The sequence below is a fragment of the Marmota monax genome, unplaced genomic scaffold, assembly GCF_021218885.2.
Source record: "Marmota monax isolate L192 unplaced genomic scaffold, Marmota_monax_Labrador192_F-V1.1 WCK01_AAM20220418_F8-fsc00052, whole genome shotgun sequence".
Taxonomy (NCBI): Eukaryota; Metazoa; Chordata; class Mammalia; order Rodentia; family Sciuridae; genus Marmota; species Marmota monax.
Window position 1 is genome coordinate 2,058,029 of NW_026693473.1, and position 21,294 is coordinate 2,079,322.

The following is a 21,294-nucleotide window of genomic DNA, read 5'->3' on the forward strand; positions in this document are numbered from 1 at the left end:
GGCGAGAGAAAGGGATTCAGTTTCATTTTGTTGCATATGGATTTCCAGTTTTCCCAGCACCATTTGTTGAAGATGCTATCCTTCCTCCATTGCATGCTTTTAGCCCCTTTATCAAATATAAGATAGTTGTAGTTTTGTGGATTGGTTTCTGTGTCCTCTATTCTGTACCATTGGTCCACCCGCCTGTTTTGGTACCAGTACCATGCTGTTTTTGTTACTATTGCTCTGTAGTATAGTTTGAAGTCTGGTATCGCTATACCGCCTGATTCACACTTCCTGCTTAGCATTGTTTTTGCTATTCTAGGTCTTTTATTTTTCCATATGAATTTCATGATTGCTTTCTCTATTTCTACAAGAAATGCCTTTGGGATTTTGATTGGCATTGCATTAAACCTATAGAGAACTTTTGGTAATATCGCCATTTTGATGATGTTAGTTCTGCCTATCCATGAACAGGGTATATTTTTCCATCTTCTAAGATCTTCTTCTATTTCTCTCTTTAGGGTTCTGTAGTTTTCATTGTATAAGTCTTTCACCTCTTTTGTTAGGTTGATTCCCAAGTATTTTATTTTTTTTGAAGATATTGTGAATGGAGTGGTTGTCCTCATTTCCATTTCAGAGGATTTGTCGCTGATATACAGGAATGCCTTTGATTTATGCGTGTTGATTTTATATCCTGCCACTTTGCTGAATTCATTTATTAGCTCTAATAGTTTCTTTGTAGAGCCTTTTGGGTCTGCTAGGTATAGAATCATATCATCTGCAAATAGTGATAATTTAAGTTCTTCTTTTCCTATTTTTATGCCTTTAATTTCTTTCGTCTGTCTAATTGCTGTGGCCAGTGTTTCGAGAACTATGTTGAACAGAAGTGGTGAGAGAGGGCATCCCTGTCTTGTTCCAGATTTTAGAGGGAATGCCTTCAATTTTTCTCCATTCAGAATGATGCTAGCCTGAGGCTTAGCATAGATTGCTTTTACAATATTGAGGTATGTTCCTGTTATCCCTAGTTTTTCTAGAGTTTTGAACATAAAGGGATGCTGTACTTTGTCGAATGCTTTTTCCGCATCTATCGAGATGATCATATGGTTCTTATTTTTAAGTCTATTGATGTGGTGAATAACATTTATTGATTTCCGTATATTGAACCAGCCTTGCATCCCAGGGATGAATCCTACTTGATCATGGTGCACAATTTTTTTGATATGTTTTTGTATCCGATTCGCCAGAATTTTATTGAGGATTTTTGCATCTAGGTTCATTAGAGATATTGGTCTGAAGTTTTCTTTCTTTGAAGTGTCTTTGTCTGGTTTAGGTATCAGGGTGATGTTGGCCTCGTAGAATGAATTTGGAAGTTCTCCCTCTTTTTCTATTTCCTGAAGTAGCTTGAAAAGTATTGGTATTAGTTCCTCTTTAAAGGTTTTGTAAAATTCTGCTGTATACCCATCCGGTCCTGGGCTTTTCTTAGTTGGTAGTCTTTTGATGGTTTCTTCTATTTCCTCAATTGATATTGGTCTGTTTAGGTTTTCTATATCCTCCTGACTCAATCTGGGCAGATCATATGACTTCAGAAATTTATCGATGCCTTCACTATCTTCTAATTTATTGGAGTATAAGGATTCAAAATAATTTTTGATTATCTTCTGTATTTCTGAAGTGTCTGTTGTGATATTGCCTTTTTCATCCCGTATGCTAGTAATTTGAGTTCTCTCTCTTCTTCTCTTCGCTAGCATCGCTAAGGGTCTGTCGATTTTGTTTATTTTTTCAAAGAACCAACTTTTAGTTTTGTCAATTTTTTCAATTGTTTCTTTTGTTTCGATTTCATTAATTTCAGCTCTGATTTTAATTATTTCTTGCCTTCTACTTCTTTTGCTGTTGTTTTGCTCTTCTTTTTCTAGGATTTTGAGATGAAGCATGAGATCATTTATTTGTTGGTTTTTTCTTTTTTTAAGGAATGAACTCCAAGCAATGAATTTTCCTCTTAGAACTGCTTTCAATGTGTCCCACAGATTCCGATATGTTGTGTCTGTGTTTTCATTAATCTCTAAGAATTTTTTAATTTCCTCCTTGATGTCTTCTATAACCCATTGATCATTCAGTAACCTATTGTTCATTCTCCAAGTGATGTATGCTTTTTCCTTCCTTCTTTTATCGTTGATTTTCAGTTTCATTCCATTATGGTCAGATAGGATGCATGGTATTATCTCTACTCCTTTATATTGTCTAAGCGTTGCCCTGTGACATAATATATGATCTATTTTTGAGAAGGATCCATGTGCTGCTGAGAAAAAAGTGTAACTGCTTGATGTTGGGTGGTATATTCTATATATGTCAATTAAGTCTAGGTTATTAATTGTGTTATTGAGTTCTATAGTTTCCTTATTCAACTTTTGTTTGGAAGATCTGTCCAGTGGCGAGAGAGGTGTGTTGAAGTCTCCCATGATTATTGTATGGTGGTCTATTAGACTCTTGAACTTGAGAAGAGTTTGTTTGATGAACATAGCTGCGCCATTGTTTGGGGCATATATATTTATGATTGTTATGTCTTGTTGGTGTATGGTTCCCTTAAGCAGTATGTAGTGTCCCTCTTTATCCCTTTTGATTAACTTTGGCTTGAAATCTATTTTATTTGATATGAGTATGGACACTCCTGCTTTTTTCCGAAGTCTATATGAGTGATATGATTTTTCCCAACCTTTCACCTTCAGCCTATGTATGTCTTTTCCTATCAAATGCGTCTCCTGTAGGCAGCATATTGTTGGGTCTTGTTTTGAGATCCATTCTACTAGCCTGTGTCTCTTAATTGGTGAGTTTAAGCCATTAACATTTAGGGTTATTATTGAGATATGGGTTGTTGTTCCAGCCATATTTGTTTATTTATGTTACTAAACATGGTTTGTTTTCCTCTTTGATTATTCCCCCCCCTTTACTGTCCTACCTCCCACTGTTGGTTTTCATTGTTATTTTCCATTTCCTCTTCCTGTAATGTTTTGCTGAGGATGTTTTGAAGAGATGGTTTTCTAGCTGCATATTCTTTTAACTTTTGTTTGTCGTGGAAGGTTTTAATTTCATCTTCCATCCTGAAGCTTAATTTCGCTGGATACACAATTCTTGGTTGGAACCCATTTTCTTTCAGTGTTTGAAATATGTTATTCCAGGATCTTCTAGCTTTCAGAGTCTGTGTTGAAAGATCAGCTGTTATCCTGATTGGCTTGCCCCTAAATGTAATCTGCTTCCTTTCTCTTGTAGCTTTTAAAATTCTCTCCTTATTCTGTATGTTGGGCATCTTCATTATAATGTGTCTAGGTGTGGATCTCTTATAATTTTGCACATTCGGCGTCCTGTAGGCTTCTAGAATTTGGGATTCTGTCTCATTCTTCAAGTCTGGGAAGTTTTCTCGTATTATTTCATTAAATAAATTGCTCATTCCTTTGGTATGGAGTTCTATACCTTCCTGTATCCCAATGACTCTTAAGTTTGGTCTCTTAATGTTATCCCATATTTCTTGGATGTTCTGCTCATGGTTTCTTAACAGTCTTGCTGAGCTGTCTATGTTCTTTTCAAGTTGAAATACTTTATCTTCATTGTCTGATGTTCTATCTTCTAAGTGTTCTACTCTGCTGGTAGTACTCTCAATTGAGTTTTTAAGTTGGTTTATTGCTTCCTGCATTTCTAGGATTTCTGTTTGTTTGTTTTTTATAACCTCTATCTCCCTGTATAGTTGATCCTTTGCTTCCTGGATTTGTTTGTGTAATTCCTTGTCGAAGTGATCTTTCATTGTCTGATTTTGCTGTCTAATTTCTTCCTTGATACTCCAGATCATCTGAAGCATATATATCCTGAATTCTTTATCTGACATTCCATCTGCTGCAGCTGTTACCTCTTCTAAAGTTGAGCTGACCTGCATTGCTTGTAGTCCTTTCTTTCCTTGTCTTTTCATACTGCTTGCGTTTCTTTCTTCTTGGTGAAACTGTTGTGTTTTTGAAATTTTTCCCCCCCCTATATATTTATGTTGCTCTTGTATAGTTGAAAATTCTCCCTTGCAGGTGCGGGCAGGGGCTCTGCTCTGCCCCTCCTCCAATTGGTGTGAGGTGTCTACCACGCCCGCGGACCCCTGGGCCTGATCCGCTGTTCTGTCGCAGGTCTGCCTACCTTGCAGGTGGGGGTGAAGGCTCTGCCCTGCCCCTCCTACCACGCCCGGGGACCGCTAGGCCTGATCTGCAGGTTGGTCGCAGGTCTGCCCACCTTGTGGGCAAGGGTGTCAGTTCCGCTCCGCCCCCACTCCAATTGGGGTCACTTGACCACCACACAGGCGAGCCGCTGGGCCTGATCTGGGCGCGGGCTAAGGCTCTGCTCTGCCCCTACTCCAGTTGGGGTGAAGTGTGTACCACGCTGGCAGGCCGCTGGGCCTGATCCACAGGTCTGTCGCAGGTCTGCTTACCTTGCCAGCGCGGGCGGTGGCTCTGCCCTGCCCCTCTTACCACGCCTGCAGACCGCTGGGCCTGATCTGCAGGTTGGTCGCAGGTCTTCCTACCTTGCGGGCGTGGGCGGCAGCCCCTCTCCTCGCCTCTGGCTCGACGACAAAGCTAGAGAGACTCGGGTATCTGTGACTCACCCTCCCTACCAGGGGACCAACTGTTTCCGTCGCCGCTGGCACCGATGAAGTTTTCTCCTCGGCCGCTCTCCGATGACATCAGATCTCTGCCATGCTGGCATCCCCTGTTCTATGGCTGAATCCCATTTTCTTCTCTTCCAATAGGCGGAGCTGTGCCCTCTGAGCTGAGCTTCTGCCCTCTATGTGCTGACAGAAATCCCTGTACGGTGGCTCCTGGGAGTCTCTCAATCCTGTTAGTCCAGAGCCCTTTCACTTATCCGGCCCCTCCCCCTGTTCCTCCTCCCAGCCAGCCAGCCAGGTCCTGTTCACCAGAGGCGGTTCCCCAAGGATCTGATTACACTTGCAGCCCCACCGCGTGTCCTATATCCCGAACGATGAACACCCTCTCTGTCATTCAATTAAGCCCCAGTGCTGTGGTGGGGTGATCTGGGAACCAACAGTTAAATTTTTCAGGACCCCTTTGGTGGGCACGCCCCCAGAAACTGGCGGCTAAGATCTTGGGTGTCGCCGCTGGTGTTAAGGGGAGGTGGGGATCTGGAGTCCCCTCTGCTTCCCTACAGACACGCCCCCGGTGGTTTCCTGGCTGCTTGTATCTGGAGGGGGTGGGAGTCACACACCTGCTAATGTGGATTCCGCTGGGAAGGAATTCTGTCGGCGGAACTCTGGTGATGTCACCACTCTGCTATGGCAGGCCCCAGGCTCCTTGCCAGAGTGTCCGAAGGGAGGGGTGGGACTGGTCTGTCTCTGGTTGGTTTCAGCTCCCGGTTTGCTATTTCATGAAGGCTTGGCGAGAGACCTCTTCCTAGAGTCCCTGCACCGCTCCTGCTGCGCTGCGCTGCGCCTCGGAGGCTATCCGCCCTGACGCGGGCCGCGTGCAGGCAGCTGACAGTCGCCGAGTCGCGCGGGCAGCGGCTGGCGGGTCTGGACCTCTGCGCTGCGTGGCGGAGATTCACTCGTCTAGCGCAGACTGTCACCTCCAAAAATCCTTCCAATTCCCGGCCGGTCTCTCTTTAGTGGAATTTTGCTAGGAGTTTCTCAGCAGGTCATATCTAAGCGTATCCATGCGTCTCTCTGACCCCTTTGTTGAGGAGGTACTGAAAGCGCTGCCTCCCCTCTCGCCGCCATGTTGGATCCAGGAGCTGGATTTTAAAAGAGAAAAAAAACAGGATTCAGGATGTAGAATATTATAAAGTCAACTAGATTCAATAGCTAGTTGATTTTACCTAAGGGAGCCTAAGAAAGCATCTAATGACTCTACCACATCTTCCCACGCTGGTTCTACATCAGGCGATTTGTATGCATGATCTCATTTTATTTCCCAAACTTTGAGTAGGGATCCAGAAAGGTTCAAAGGGTCAGGTCTTTAACTTAACCATGAGGTGATATATTGCAAGGGTATTGGGAGAAATATCCTGGGTTTGGAGCTCCATGTTTCTAGTTTCAAAGTCTGGTATATTCCACAGCCTTCAGCTCAGCTCACTGAGGTCACCTAGGTCAGCTTGCCAATCCAAGAGGTGATCACTCACAATATGGCTCCTCAAATTGATTTCCTGAAAATTGGCTTTGGTTAGGACAAGCCTAAATAAAGAGAAATGAAGAGCATGCTCCATGGGCAGGGATGGCAAGGTGCATAGATCAAGTGAAGATTGTCAGGGAAGCATCAAAGCTGTTCACCCCAGACCCTTGAGAGACTGATGGGTTGCCAGGAAGGCTGAGGTGGACACAGCACTTAGAACAGCTGACTAGGAGAGAAGGAAAGATAAAATGAACTGTAAATAAGCAAACAACTCCGTGAGCAAATATAAAATGTTAAGAAAAGTGCCGTTTCCTTATTCTAAGTACTTATTTGCTTTTTTAAAAAAATCAACTTAAGGCCCATTAAAGGACATTGTTAAGTAATTACAATTTTTTCCTTCTGTTGGAATATTATATGTTCATAATACTATGGATATTATTATCTATAGTAAAAATGCTAGAAAGCTGCATATAGATAGATAGATAGATAGATAGATAGATAGATAGATAGATAGATATAGATATATAATTTTTTTTTCAGTACTGGGGATTGAACCCAGTCAAATGCTCTACCACCGAGCTACACCCCCAGCCAAAATTACAATTTTCTAAAACCATTTTCTATGTGGAAAAAAGATTGAAAGAAAAAAAATATTTAAAAAGTTATGTGATTGTCCTTAGTTTATAGAAATATGCATTTTTAATATTTTTTCATTTTATTTTTAAATTCTCAAAATGAAATGTGTTAATTTTATAATAGGAGGTAAAAACAGAAAAGAAAAAAGAAATCCAAAAATTTTTTATTTTATTGTTTATCCTGACTTAATCTGGGTAATGAAAATGATTATAGGAATAAAAGAATTTAAAGACATTTATAGTTGCATGTTGTCAATTTAAATATAATTTAATTTAAGTATAATTTGGTAGGAAATCTGAGCAAACTTCATGACTGGGTCTCCATCTCTTTTGCTTGATCTTAAACTTGAGAAAGTCTGTTCATCTCAAAATCATACCAATGATACCAGACTTCTAGCAACAGATCTTTCCCTAGAACTCAGGAGGTTAAATATATACAGCAATATTTTAAATAAGCCAACTTTTTGGTATATTCAACAAGACTCAAGAGTTAGACTTTGTAAATCATAGTCTTTGAGGGGGCAGACTTTGTGCTGAACTTTAGAAAGCCAGAGTCAATCCAAGAGAAAAATTCTACTGTATCTCCTACCTGGATTGAAAACTTCTCCCCAAGACCCTTTTACCAAGAGCTACACCCATCTACAGAACCTATAGTGCTTTGGCAGGGGGTAGTGTCTTCTTTTCACTGACTCTGAAATGGAAACATTGGATATTTGTCATTTAGAAATATGAAACTCGGTAGTTTCCTTTTTTCATTTTCTTTTTTAAATTTGGTATTGGGGATTGAGCCCAGGGGCATTCAACCACTGAGTCACATCCCCAGCCCTATTTTGTATTTTATTTAGAGACAGGGTCTCACTGAGTGCTTAGTGCCTCACAGTTGCTGAGGCTGGCTTTGAACTCGAGATCCTTCTGCCTCAGCCTCCTAAGCCACTGGGATTACAGGCATGTGCCACTGTGCTCGGCTCAGTAGCTTTCTTTAAGAAATTTTAACCAACTCTGAAGAAAATAAATACATGTTTCACATTAGGACTAGCCATGTGTCCTACATCCAGGATGTGAAACTCTGTAGCACAAATATCCAGTAAGAAACAGACTTGCTCTTTAGAAGAGAGGAAGAGAAAACTAAGTATAAAACTGTATCTGTATCTGGGGGTTTTAAGGGAAAGGTTTTCCAGGGGATGTGACCTTTGCAGCAGACCTTCATGGACATAATTTAGTCAGCTGCAGACAGCAGTAAGGGCATAGGATGGCATTAATGGGGAGAAGAATATTAACAAGCAAAACACAAGATTAAAAGAACCAATACTTTCTGTTCCAAATTTTATAATCGTCAAGTGGTCCTATGAACTGAGACCCCAGGAGTCATGGCCTGGCCTATGGCAGGGCTTTGTTTTGGTGGGTGAGGACTGGAGCCCTGGGAGGCAGGTGAAGGAGGAGGCAGCTTGGCTGGAGGGGCTCCAAAAGAAGGGATGAGACAGCTCCTATTGCTGGAGAGATAAGAACTTACCAGCAAAGAAGAGATGTTTGAAGGGCACTGTGAAGGGCATTTTGTTTTGTGATATGCTCCTCCTCTTCGGCATATTCTGAAATCTTTGGTAAAAATCTGTTTCCGGTCAATGTGCTGGACTTGAACGTTGAATTAGTTGTGTGGGGGGACAGTGTTGAGGGCTAATGTGTGTGGTATATGGTATGTGGCCTGGAAGTACAGGTGGGATGGAAGCAGAGGCAGAAAGAGGGGTGCAGATGCACTTGGTTAATATACTCATTCTGAGGTGAGGAAAGGCAACTAGTTATTCATTCATCACTGTATGATGTGCCAGTACTGTGCTAGGTTAAGCCAAGTGTGATGTGGTCCTGGTCTTCAAAGAGCCTACATTCTAGTTAGTGGAGGCTGGGGGTGGGGGTGGGGGGCAGGAATTGACTAAATAATAAAAATGATCAAATTAGGATTGCAATTAGTATTATGAAGGAGAGGTCTATTGTGCTAGGAAAGTTCATGGAGGGATTTGACATTGTTGGTTAGTTAAGGAGAGATAGAATTGAGTTCTGAGGGATAAACAGGAATACAGTGTAGTGTAAAGAAAAGAAAGTGCACAGGCCCTGTGGAAGGCAAGAACTAAGAGAAGCTGGTGTAGTCTGGGCACAGAGTGACACAGAACATGGAGCCTAGTGTAGCTGAGAAGGCAGGAAGCAGACTGCATGGGGTGCCATAAACCAGGTACCCCATTTAATAAGAAGTGATAGGATCGTATATATTTTAGAAGAGCACGCTGGCTGCTGTACAGAAAAGAAATGGTAATATGGAAAGAGTAGACGCATGTGAGAAAACCAACCTGGAGGCTGAGCTCTCCCCAAGCAGAAGATGATGACAGGGCAATATCTGATCACCAAGAAGAAGGCATAACTACAGCCTCAACTACAGCCTCAACTATGAGGATCGACCCTATCATATATTAAATTAAAAACTTCCAAGAAAATGTCCCCTTACATTAGGTACAAAACTTATTGCTCCATTCAAGTACAAATATGCACTTATGTAAGTGACTTTAGTAATAAGAACAGATATATGCTAACATAGGAAGCAAAGACTGTCTCTGAAAAGAGGAATGCAAAATGTAATATTCATAAGCTTTTGGATATGTCTACATGACAGATGTGTTTCTAAGTGTACTGTATATTTTTAGGCAGAGATCTTTTTCTTTTTTTTTTTTCCCTCCTGGTTGGTTTGTATACAGCACACTAAATGGATGGAACAATGAAACTATTATGTAGGAATTACTTTGTCTTTGTGATTACAACAATTAACTGAAGCATGCATTTAAAAAATTTCCATATCACCTTCAATTCACACTGAGGTCTCTAATCTTGCTCAAGGAAAAATTAACAAACCATAATGGCATTAAGAGACTATAGTAAAATTCTATATTGGAATTAGATCAAATAGACAAAATGAATAAGGTTATGAAGAGATCCAAACCACACCATTACCAATCTTGTCCTAACTTTGCACTCACAAAATATTTTAAAAGTTTACGTGGCAGTATTATGAAAGCTGATTATTCATAATTACAAGGGTGTGTGTACTTTGTAATAACACATTGAACAGAATATGTATGATTTGTGCATTTTCTTTCTGAAAATTATATTTCAGTAAAATATTTTATTTTGAAAAAGCCAACCCAACTACAAGACCAAAAAAAAAAAAAAAAAAGCTGACTACATATAAAGTTCCAAAGAGAATCTAAGCAGATTTCAAAGGACCAAAATTTTCTTATCAAAGTTCTTTCACAATAAGGCAATTAAATTATAAATTAACAATAAAAATATGGTTAAAACATATTTTGGGGGGAAAAAACATCTTTTGGGGGGGAAAACATCTTTTGAAAAACAAGAAATTAATTTCAAGTAATATATGAATTAAAAATAATGAAAATTATGAAATATTCAACACTATATGATAATGAAAATACTAAAATTTATGAAGATGTAACTAAATATACAGAATTAAATTCACATTACAAACTATAAAAACAAAAAAATGAATAAGAAAAGCATTCAGTTTAAGAAGCTAGAAAAAGATAATAAAACGTAAGAAATGCAGAAGTAGAAGAAATAATTATAAAATTAAAAATTCTTGTTTATAGGTAATTAAAACAATAAAAATGGAACCCAAATAAAAAACATCTCAGCAATTTATTATGTGGATTTTTTTTTTATTTTTAATTTTTTATTGTGGGTTGTTCAAAACATTACAAATTTCTTGACATATCATATTCCACACTTTGATTCAAGTGGGTTATGAACTCCCACCTTCACCCCATACACAGATTGCAGAATCACATCAGTTACACATCCATTGATTTACATATTGCCATACTAGTGTCTGTTGTGCTCCACTGCCTTTCCCATCCTCCACCCTCCCCCCTCCCCACCTCTCCCCTCCCCTCCCCTCCTCTCTCTCTACCCCCTCCACTGTATAACCCTGAGGGTCTCCTTCCATTACCATGCAATTTCCCTTCTCTCTCCCTTTCCCTCCCACCTCTCATCCCTGTTAAATATTAATCTTCTTCTCCTGCTCTTCGTCCCTACTCTGATCTTAGTTACTCTCCTTATATCAAAGAATACATTTGGCATTTGTTTTTTAGGGATTGGCTAGCTTCACTTAGCATATTATGTGGATGTTGACAGTCTGATTCTAAAGTTCATTTGGAGAGGCAAAATAAAAAAAAAATAATTTCAGAATAGCAATATTTTAAGAATCTCCCAGAAACTCGAAAAAATACAGACTCCTAGGTTCCCTATGAATTTCCAAGAGGAGAATGAAATTAGGAGTTTAAAAAACTCCATAATTTTTAAAATTTTTATTAAAGTTTTATAGTTATACATAGTACTTGGGTTCATTCTGACAAACTTATACATGCATGGAAATCTATTTCAGTTCATGATCCTCCCTTTTCTCTCTCCTTTCTCCCCTCTCCTATTCTCCTTCCTCTACTCTACTAGACTTCCTTATACTCGTCTATTAATTTATATGTTATCCTATCCTTCCCTCCCCCTTTCCTTTATTTTTACTCTAACTTCCACATGAGAGAAAACATTGGATCTTTGGGTTTCTTAAAAAACCCCATATTTTTAACAATAATCTTAAATGATCCTTATGATAATCAGCAAAGTGTAGAAATAACCAATTACCTTAATTCATCCAAAGATCTTGCTTTAACAAAGTTTCTCTTTCCCTCTTAAGAAATCTTTTTTAACCTTGTCAGCCAGCTTGTACACACTGTACTTCTTCCTTTATCTTTTTATTCTTTTTAATACCCCTCTTCCTAGAGCAGGGTCTAAAACAAAAGATTTTCCCCATTGTATCTACTAGTCTTTAGAATTTTACCACCTGCTCCTGCCTGTTCTTTTTGCACTGATTGTCAGCTCCTGGAAGACAAATACCCCAGTCTCCATTTCTTCTGTCTTTCCCTCCACTGGGCCTAGAAGATTGACTGACTAGTGTGCAGTATGCTTCACGTGGTGGGTGCTTAATAAATTTTTTAAAACAGTATTAAAATGCTGAATAAATTTGACAGCAGTATTGCTCTTCATTACTTAAAGTGCCAACACTTTCTAGCTCCCTTCTCTGCCTAGCAACCATTTTCCACATACCTTTATGTCCCCAGACAGTACAGCCAAGCTGAGGCTTTCTTTTAATTCAGTTTTCCTTGCCTGAATTATGGAAAAACTGTTTACATTGTTTCCCCTGAGGAGTATCTTTATTGGTGCCCAAAGATACTTCTGTAAAACTTGTTTCTTTTTCCCTTTGGGGATGGGTGCGGGGTAGAGGAATGAAGGTTACATTTAGTATGCTAACCACACCCCCTCCTTTTTTTTTTTTTTTTTTTGGTATTGTTGATTGAACCCAGGGGCACTTTTCCACTGACCTGCATCCTCCGCCCTTTTTAAATTTTGAGACAGGGTCTCCCTAAATTGCTGAAGCTGGCCCCCAACTTGCAATGATCCTGCCTCAGCCTCCTGAGTCCCTGGGATTACAGGTCATCTTGCTGGCTACTCCATCTTTTATGGTGAGAGACAATGCCCCTTTGTGTATCTTCATGTCTATAAAGATGTTTTTCATTTTTAGTACCCGAACTGTACTAAGGAGTTTAAGTAAGAAGTTTTAGCTTCTTAAGGTATTGTTTCTTCATGAGCTTTATTCAGTTTCTCATTCTCCGCCCACTACACTTAGGCAATCCTTCTTTCTATATATCGTTCTTATCATCCTCCTATTATTTCATTCCTACGAAAAGTGTGGTACTATGTTGTGTAACCTAACGCGGTAAGGTACAGACAAGCTTTTTATTTTGGATTGGGAATTACTTTTCACAAAGCACTTCGACATCTACTTTATTTATTTAGTGCCCGCAATTTTGCTAGATGGATAAAATAGGGATCATTATCTCCAAGATAAGGGAAAGGAACTCAGAGACATTGACTTTTCCAAGGTCACACAGTATGGTTTTACCCACAACGAAAACTAGACTTTGAATGCAAGAGCTAGACCGGTTTCATTGTCCCGTCCAGTCTCACATGTCACCTTCACCAAGGTCTCCTAAAACGCAGCAGAAAGACTGACAGTGGATGGCTACGGGGAGCTGCACACCGCGCACACACCGCAGATACCGAGCTCGCTAGTTGAGGAAGGTCCGGAACAAAACCCGGCTTTTGGTTAAACTCCACCCCTGCGTTCCCAGTAACGCGCAAGCGCACTTCCTGAGGCTGCGTTTCCGATTGCCAGGGGCGGGCCTCAGCCACGCAGGCGCAGTTGCGCCAGGGCGCCAAGATGTCGTTTCCAAAGTATAAGCCCTCGCGTCTGGCCACTCTACCCCCTACCCTCGACCCCGCCGAATACGACATATCTCCGGAAACCCGGAAGGCGCAAGCTGAGAGGTTGGCCATAAGAGCCCGGCTTAAACGGGAGTATCTGCTTCAGTACAACGACCCCAACCGCCGAGGGCTCATCGTGAGTGGGGGGCCGGCCGGGCGGGACTCTCGGGCCGGAGTCTGGACGGTCCCCGCAGACTGGGCAGCCCAGATAGGCCAAGGGGGACCAAATGGTGGGCGGCCGCCGTACCCAGTCCGTGTTTTACTCGGGGGCCCTCTTCCAGGCCCCGAAGACAGGCTGACTCCTTAGCCCTTTGACCTTGGCCAGAGAGCTTGGTCAGGTTGATCACTTCCCTTCTGGGTGATATTGAGAAAGTGGCTCAGCTCTGCATAGCTCCGTCTTTCCTACCTGAAAAACAGCATAACTGTTACTTCCTCTCTTACCAGGCGGTTTTGAAAATTAAATGAGATAAGACACGTGACTGGCCTGGCATGTAGCAAGTGTGTTCAGGACCCCTCCACATACACCCATATATGTATAATTAAAGAAGGTATTTTTATACCTTTCTAATCACAATTAGTAGGAATACTGCTCACTCCTGATGGGAATATAGTGATTCTTCATCTCATGTTTTTTAAAGACCCCACAGCTTCCTGAAGCTTTGGACTTTAGAAGTAAGACCCCAAGGCACTACACATTGGCAAACTTGACTTCGGGCAACTTACTTAACCCCCCTAATTCATAGTGGTTTTTTTTTTTTTTTAATGTTCATACAGAATTGAGATTAAATGAGGTAGTTCGTGTAACAGTTTCAGAGAATAATATATGCCCAGTAAGTAGATAGTTACTATTTAGCAAGTGTGCTTTTACACAGTTTTCTGTGCAAGAGCTGTCAAAATATTTCAAAGAAGATGTTTAAAAAGATGACTTTTTTTTAAATATATCATTATTTTATTTTTATGTGGTGCTGAGGATTGAACCCAGTGCCTCAGGCACACCAGGCAAGTGCGCTACCACTTGAGCCACATCCCCAGCCCTAAAAAGATGACTTTTAGTGGGCATAGTGGCACACTCTTATAGACCCAGCGGCTAGGGAGGCTTGAGGCAGGAGGATCTCTAGTTCAAAACCAGCCTCAGCAACTGCTAGGAACTAAGCAACTCAGTGAGACCCTGTCTCTAAATAAAATCCAAAATAGAGCGGGGGATGTGACTCAGTGGTCCTATGCCTCTGACTTTTGCACTGGTGTTCTATAGAAAATTTTGAAAGTTGTGAGTATTGAAGGAAAGTTACAACGTGCCAGACACTGTACCTTTCTGAATATTTCTTTATTCAAATGTGGTCACAACTATTCAATGCATTAAGGTCTATTACTCTTCCATTTTTCCAGATGAGATGATAGCAGGGGAAAAAAGATATCTCATTCAGATATACCCATTAGCAAGTCATAGAGCTGAATTTGAACCCCGGTCTCTGCAACCCACAGTATTTGCTTTTACCTAGTTAGTGGTACTCTTTGCTACCACAATTTGTCTACTTGGGAAGAAGGTTCAGAAAAGCACATCTGTTATGTACATGTGCACATAATTGAATTTGATGTTAGATAGTACATACTAAAACAAGAAATAAAAAAAGATGAACCCTAGATTTTCTCTTTTCCAGCTCTATGACCCAGGGCTGTTTTAGTTTTCTCATCTGTAAAATAGAAATAGCAATACCTGTCTCTTTAGTTGTTTTGTTAATTGAGTATGTGGCATGCTCATTAATCAATACCTGTAAATTCTCTTTCCTAATCTTTGGGCATTTAGGAATGATTGATTTAGTCAGTGAATAATTGCCAGGGTCTGTTATGGGCCTATTTTAGATGCTGAGGTAACAGGAGGACAAATCCAGCAAAAAAATCCTCTCCTTGTAGATCTTTCTTTCCAGTGGTAGAGCAAGCAAGTGGTAATAAGCAAGTTAAAAAATGAAATAATTTAACATAATAGTCATAAGTGGTATGAAAAGAAAGATAGTGAAGGGATTAGACTCCACTTGGATATAGCAGGAAGGATAAGCAGCTGCTTGGAATATAACATTTTGAATGAAGATCTGATGAAATTAAGGCCAGGGAGCTAACCTCATGTAGGAAGTAGCATGCTAGTTAGTGAGGATGATAAATACAAGGCTCTTAGGCAGGAGTGTCCTGGCTAATTAAAAAAATGTTGTCCCAGTGAATCTGGAGGCTAAGGCAGGAGAATCACAAATTCAGTGATTTAGCAAGATTCTGTATCAAAACTATAAAAATAAGAAAGACTAGAGATATAGTACGCTCAGTGGCAAAGTGCCTTTGGGTTCAGTTCGCAGTACCCCACCTCACCCCACCCCACCCCATCCCAAATTGCTTAAGTAGAGAAGGATGATGGCTGAGTGGAAAAGATGAGGTCAGAGAGGTACCTGGGACTAGGTCACATCAGGTTTGTAAGGATTTCTATTGAGAAGGGAGTAACATAATCTGGGATTTAGATTTTAACAAGTTTTCTCTAGTTGCTTAGTTGAGAATTGAATATGGAGAAGCAAGGGTAGGAACAGAAAGATGAGTTAGGAGTAACTGAATGTCTTAATTTATAGTTGCTACCAGGATAGTGGCAGTGGAGATGGTAAGAAGTGGTTGATTCTGGGTAGGTTTTAAAAATAGAGCCAAACAATTTTGCTAGCAGATTGTATGTGGTATATGAGAGAAAGGGAGAAGTCCAAGAAGACCTAATGTTTTTGACCTAAGCAATTAGAAGAATGAAGTTGCCTTTTAAAGGATAGAGAAGGAACTGGTATAGAGATGGAATTGAATATTATAGAGTCAGTTTTGGATGAGTGACATTCGAGATGTCTGTTTGACAATATGTCAGTGTTGAATAGGTGATTGGATATTAAGTCTGGAGTTCAGGGTAGCAGTCTAGGGCTAGGGGTATAATTTTGGGAGTTATTAGCCTATGGATAGCTATGAAAGTCATGTGGCTGGATAATATCATTAATGGAGTGAATGTAGTTAGGAAAGAGCAGCAAGGTCCGAGGTACTACTGTATTGGGTACATGGAAGAGATTGGGGACATGGAAGGAAAAGAGCAAAAGAGATGAAGAGAGCATGGCCAGTTAGGAGGAAAATTAAGCAGGTGTGGACCCTGGAAGTCAAGGGAAGAAATAGTTTCAAGGACTATTCACTATGTCAAATGCTGCTGAAACTCCATTGGATGATGAGCAGTGTCACAGAAGGAAAGCTGTTTCCCATGGTGTGTCTTTTAGAACATCTCTTAATCTCTCTTAATGAACCATGGTCATAAGGCAGTTGATGTCTTTATAAAAAAATGTCTGTTTATGGAAGATAGATCTGGCAGGTAGATATTAAAGCATAAAAAGGTGTCTGGCAGGTTGAGATGTCTGTTGCTAGATCATCATTCAAATGCCTTTATAGCAGAAGTGATAGAAGAACAGATGTATTTATCTTTCATGTATCGAGATCCAATATCCCTTTGAACCTGTATTTTGTGTCCTTACCCTCTTTACTGTTTCTGTTCACACTGTAGGCATAGTAATGAACACTGCAGCAAAATGCTGTTGTGTTTGCTTTCATTTTAATATGGTGTGTTAATATTAATAGTTTCTAGAGCAGCAGAAGGTATTTTTGGATTTTGAGTCTAGTAGTGAGTGTTCGCACCCTGAAGGAATTTCAGCCTGATTGAAAGCAAGGGGAGCATTTTCACCAAAAGGTTTTTTTATTTCCAGCTCTAGCTGATTATCTCAGGGTAAAATTGCTGTAATTCAGTTTGGTTTAAAATTTGACTGTGGAAGACCCAGTTAAATTATTTTAGTCTTACCACTTGTGACTTAGTGTTAGTTAGGACCCTGAATGTTCAGTTAATTGGAGAGAATAATTTTGTAAAATCATTTGGGGATTGAGCTAATTAAATTTAATTATGTGTTTGGGTAGGTTTGCTATTCTTAGGTAGTTATTCTAATATAAAATATGTTACAGTGGGCAATTACCTGTCTTTCTTTTAACCAAGACAAGCTGATTATTTTTCTTTACAACTTTGACCTTTCTATAAAACTTTTAATAGTGTGAAATACACTAATTTTGCTTTTAAAATATCAGTTTAAGAAACTTACATTTCAGTTAACCTACTTCTGCCTTCGTCTTCCTGCAGCTTATTTGTAGCCTGGAAAGATCAGTATTGGAATGGCACTAAGAAAGTTCCTAGACAAAATTCAAAGCTTGATACTTCCCTTATCACCTTTCAGCTCCTCTTCCTTTCAATCAGCTTGAAATCTTCAGGGTGTGAACACTCACTTGACTCAGAAGTTCAAAAATACCTTCTGCTGCTCTAGAAACTATTAATATTATCACACCATATAAGATGAAAGCAAATATAATAGCGTTCTACAGCAGTGTTCATTACTTTGCCTATAGTGCAAAAATAGTGAAAAGGGTGAGGACATAATATACAGGTTCAAAGGGATGTTTGAGCTCAGTGTGATACATTCTAAGGTGTGAAATCTGCCTGTCTTCACGCACCATGGGAATTCTGTGTGGTTTTGATAGTCATACTTCAAGAAAGATAATGAAGCTGAAAACAGTCTAGAGAACAATAGATAAAACTAATAAGGGAGAAAAAGTGGCTTCATGATAGTTTGATAAGGATTCTTAAATAAATAGAAAACTAAAGGATGTTAAGAATCTTTTAAATTCTGAAGGATTTGAATAGGATTATCAGTATTATTTTAAAAATAGCTAGAAAGGAAAGATCTTTACTGAAACTAATTAGGAATATTCAGGGTGTATCCTTAACTGTTGTGGAGAAGGAAATTTACATCTTCTATGCTCCTTCACAGAAATCCTGATGAATTTGTTTCTTAGTATCACCCAAGTTTTATAATTTTTGTTTTCATTTATTTCAGGAAGATCCTGCCTTAATTCGCTGGACCTACGCAAGATCAGCAAATATCTATCCAAATTTCAGACCCACTCCCAAGAACTCACTCTTAGGAGCTCTGTTTGGAATTGGACCCCTCTTCTTCTGGTATTATGTTTTTAAAACTGATAGGGTAAGTATGAGAACCAGGTGTTTGTTATTAGTGTGATAGGTTCCTTTGGGAGATACCAGCTACAGCTCCTAATATTGCCACCAGTGCCCCTTCCACTTTAGCCCTGAACTCTTCTTTCCCTTTCTTCTTTTATCTTTATTCCTTTCCAGTAAGAGTTAAAATAGGAAGTTTTCAATTATATGTTTGGTTTTATTGCTTTGTTGTTTGTATATCAATATAAGTGTACTTTGTTAAAAATCATGGTAGCCTCTAGGCATTTCAGATTTGATTTAATGACTACTCTATAATTTAAAGAAATAAAATGGCCAATTTAAATTTCTAAAACTTGACCTTAGCTCATGAAGTAGTTTTTAGATAACATAAGGACCTTACTGTGATTGTTAAGCAAAAGAATACTGAAATAACTTTTTTTTTTTTTAATATTTTTTTTAGTTGTAGATGGACACAATACCTTTATTTTATTTGTTAATTTTTATATGGTGCTGGGGATTGAACCCAGTGCCTCACCCATGCTAGGCAAGCACTCTACCACTGAGCCACAACCCTGGCCCCCTGAAATAACTTTTTTAAAGTTAAGTTTTTTTTTCATTACAAGATATGTAGAAACTAAACTTTTGTGATTAACTTTAAGATACCTTTGCAAAATCTTCATTTAGTTTCTTTGTTCATTTGTTTTAAAAGAGAGATTTATTGGGTCAAGTATTAGCAGAATACATAAATCATATAGCATGTTCCCCTTTGGCATGAATTCTCTTTATGTTGGTCATATTTTGTGAATTAATGTTAAAACATGTTGATAACCCTAACAACAGAGAAGCATAGGCAGCCTGGGCTGGGAATCACTGCGCTGAGAGGCCTATGTGTATGATTGCAGAGAAAGCTAAGCTTACCTCTGGCACTAGGCCACTTACTCCTGGCTCTGGACCCTGAGCCACAGCCCCCAGGCCTTGTGATGCCATCTGGACTGGAGCCCATTCAATCTACCATTGTTTTAAGCTGTCCAGCCCATTCTCTATCAGAGTTCATGTCTTTTGATTGTGTGATAAATTGGTCACTCTTTCCCACAAGGTGTTTGGTTTTGTTTTCAATATATGCTTTTTAGTGGAGTAATTTATTTTTAATTCCTGAAATGTGGGTAAGGAAATTTTTGAGTAGGAGCAATTTCTTGTTGTCTCTTTAATTCTTCAGCTTTCTACTTCCTCCCACTCCTTGAACTTTAGATGATGGGACTGCAATTAAGTTTGGAATATTTTATTCTGATTTTCAGAATTGTACCATGAGTCATTCCAGAATGCATTGTTTTTAATGTACTTTTTTTCTGTCTATACAGGATAGGAAGGAAAAACTTATCCAGGAAGGAAAATTGGACCGAAAATTTAATATCTCCTATTAAGTCTGGGAATGATGACTAATATATTCTTGCTTAATAAATCTTCTAATAATTATTAAATAGTTTCTCTTTCTTGGCATTATTTTGATTCAGTGTTAAAACTTGCTTATACCCTAACAACAAAGAAGCAAAAGTATCCTGTTCTGGGAATCACTGCCATATCACTGTTACATGCTGAGAATACAACATGTTAGGACAGACTTAGTATCTGTGCTTAAGGAGTACATACTCACAACTGTTCATTGAGCAGTTCTTACTTGAATTAGCTTATGTGTTTGGTACCACTTAATACCTAACTCCTTGTCTGGTCCCAGTTATAATACAAGGGAAAAGTAACAACAGTTTAAAAGATATTCAGGGAAAATGATAGGTAAACTGATAAGGAAATAGCTCTGTTTGAATTTAGGAAAATGACATTTGACCTGGGTTTAAGTTCATAAAACAAAACAAGAGCACAAAAGGGCAAAATATGTAGGAATATGGCTGGACTGGAGGCCTCAGTGGGGTGAGAACATGGAGGGTGGAGGTCATGGTGAGGAACAAAAATACATTGGTCAAGAGTGTGGGCTTTGGAGGTCAGATCTGGTTAGAAGACACAATTTAAATTTAGCAGTTGGAATTCTGGGCTTCTGTTTCCTCATCTATAGCATGGTGATAGTAATGATCACTACCTCAAAAGATCAGGAACATGAAAATAAAATAACAGTGCTAATAAAATAACACCTACTCCCTGCTTTATAATTCAGTCCTGAAACAGTGTGATGACAATTTCATCCATGAAGACAGTAAAATCAAGTACTGTAGATGAACAGTATACTTTGTAGGGATAATTTACAGGAGTATATTGGTTTTTAACTTTCAAAGCATACATACTACTATTCTCATTTGATTCTGGTATTAACCTTTATTATACTAAAAAACAAAGCCAGAGAGAGGCTTGTGTTTACGTAACTTATGTTAGGATCTGAAAGAACAGGAGTGGGAGACTGGGAAGAGTGAAACATGGAAGGAGGGAAAGCCCATCAAATGTGTGCTATTGACCTCTTGCCTCTGAGAGGAACAGGCTCCCACAAGGGACCTCTGAGGAGACCTGTAGAATGTAGAGTCTTTTCCTTCCAACATTTTGCCACTGAACCACATCCCAGTCCCTAAAATGGTTCTTCCAGGCATATGTGGAAGAGGAAGGAATCTTAAGGCAGAAAGCAAGGTGATGGGCTGTGCATGTGAGGCAATGTATTGTCAGGTCACACCTGCAGGCAACTAATAGTGGCAGCCATAACAGGAGTGAAAAGACAGATCAAATGGTTGTGAGGCAGGCACACAGGTATATGATTTCTTTACTCCATTGACTATTTAGATCTGTTTGTGCATAAAATCCAATCTATAATATGTCCTCGAAGGTGATGGCTAGATAGAATCTACAGAACAATGTAGGAGAAACAAGCTACAGTCTACACTATTGCTACTGGCCCCTCTCCCCCAACCATGTCCCTTTCTTGGTCATCACTTTAGCAGATCTAGATTGCTTGCCTGATGGAGTCACCAAGAACTTCATTTCCAAAGACCAGAACCTTAGTTACTCTACTCATCATCAGGCCTTTGTTGTGGCAATCTCCTGTTTATAGTTTGCTTGGATGCGAAGGCATCAAGATACTCCAGTGAATTCCTTGGTCTCCAGACAGGAAGGGATC

General features: G+C 39.5%; 1 protein-coding gene across 1 annotated transcript; it reads left to right on the forward strand.

The window, feature by feature from the left end:
* The first annotated feature begins 13,048 nt into the window (after positions 1 to 13,048).
* Positions 13,049 to 19,663, forward strand: Ndufb4 (NADH:ubiquinone oxidoreductase subunit B4). The gene is made up of 3 exons (XM_046457808.2): positions 13,049 to 13,274; positions 18,067 to 18,213; positions 19,544 to 19,663. Exons 1-3 carry the CDS (start codon positions 13,095 to 13,097, stop codon positions 19,604 to 19,606), a joined length of 390 nt encoding a protein of 129 aa, XP_046313764.1. The 5' UTR covers positions 13,049 to 13,094; the 3' UTR covers positions 19,607 to 19,663.
* The last annotated feature ends 1,631 nt before the right edge of the window (positions 19,664 to 21,294 follow it).

Coding starts and splice junctions, on each gene's coding strand:
- Ndufb4 (XM_046457808.2), top strand. CDS start 13,095: ATGTCGTTTCCAAAGTATAAGCCCTCGCGTCTGGCCACTCTACCCCCT. Junction 13,275..18,066: donor CCAACCGCCGAGGGCTCATC/GTGAGTGGGGGG, acceptor CATTTATTTCAG/GAAGATCCTGCCTTAATTCG. Junction 18,214..19,543: donor ATGTTTTTAAAACTGATAGG/GTAAGTATGAGA, acceptor CTGTCTATACAG/GATAGGAAGGAAAAACTTAT.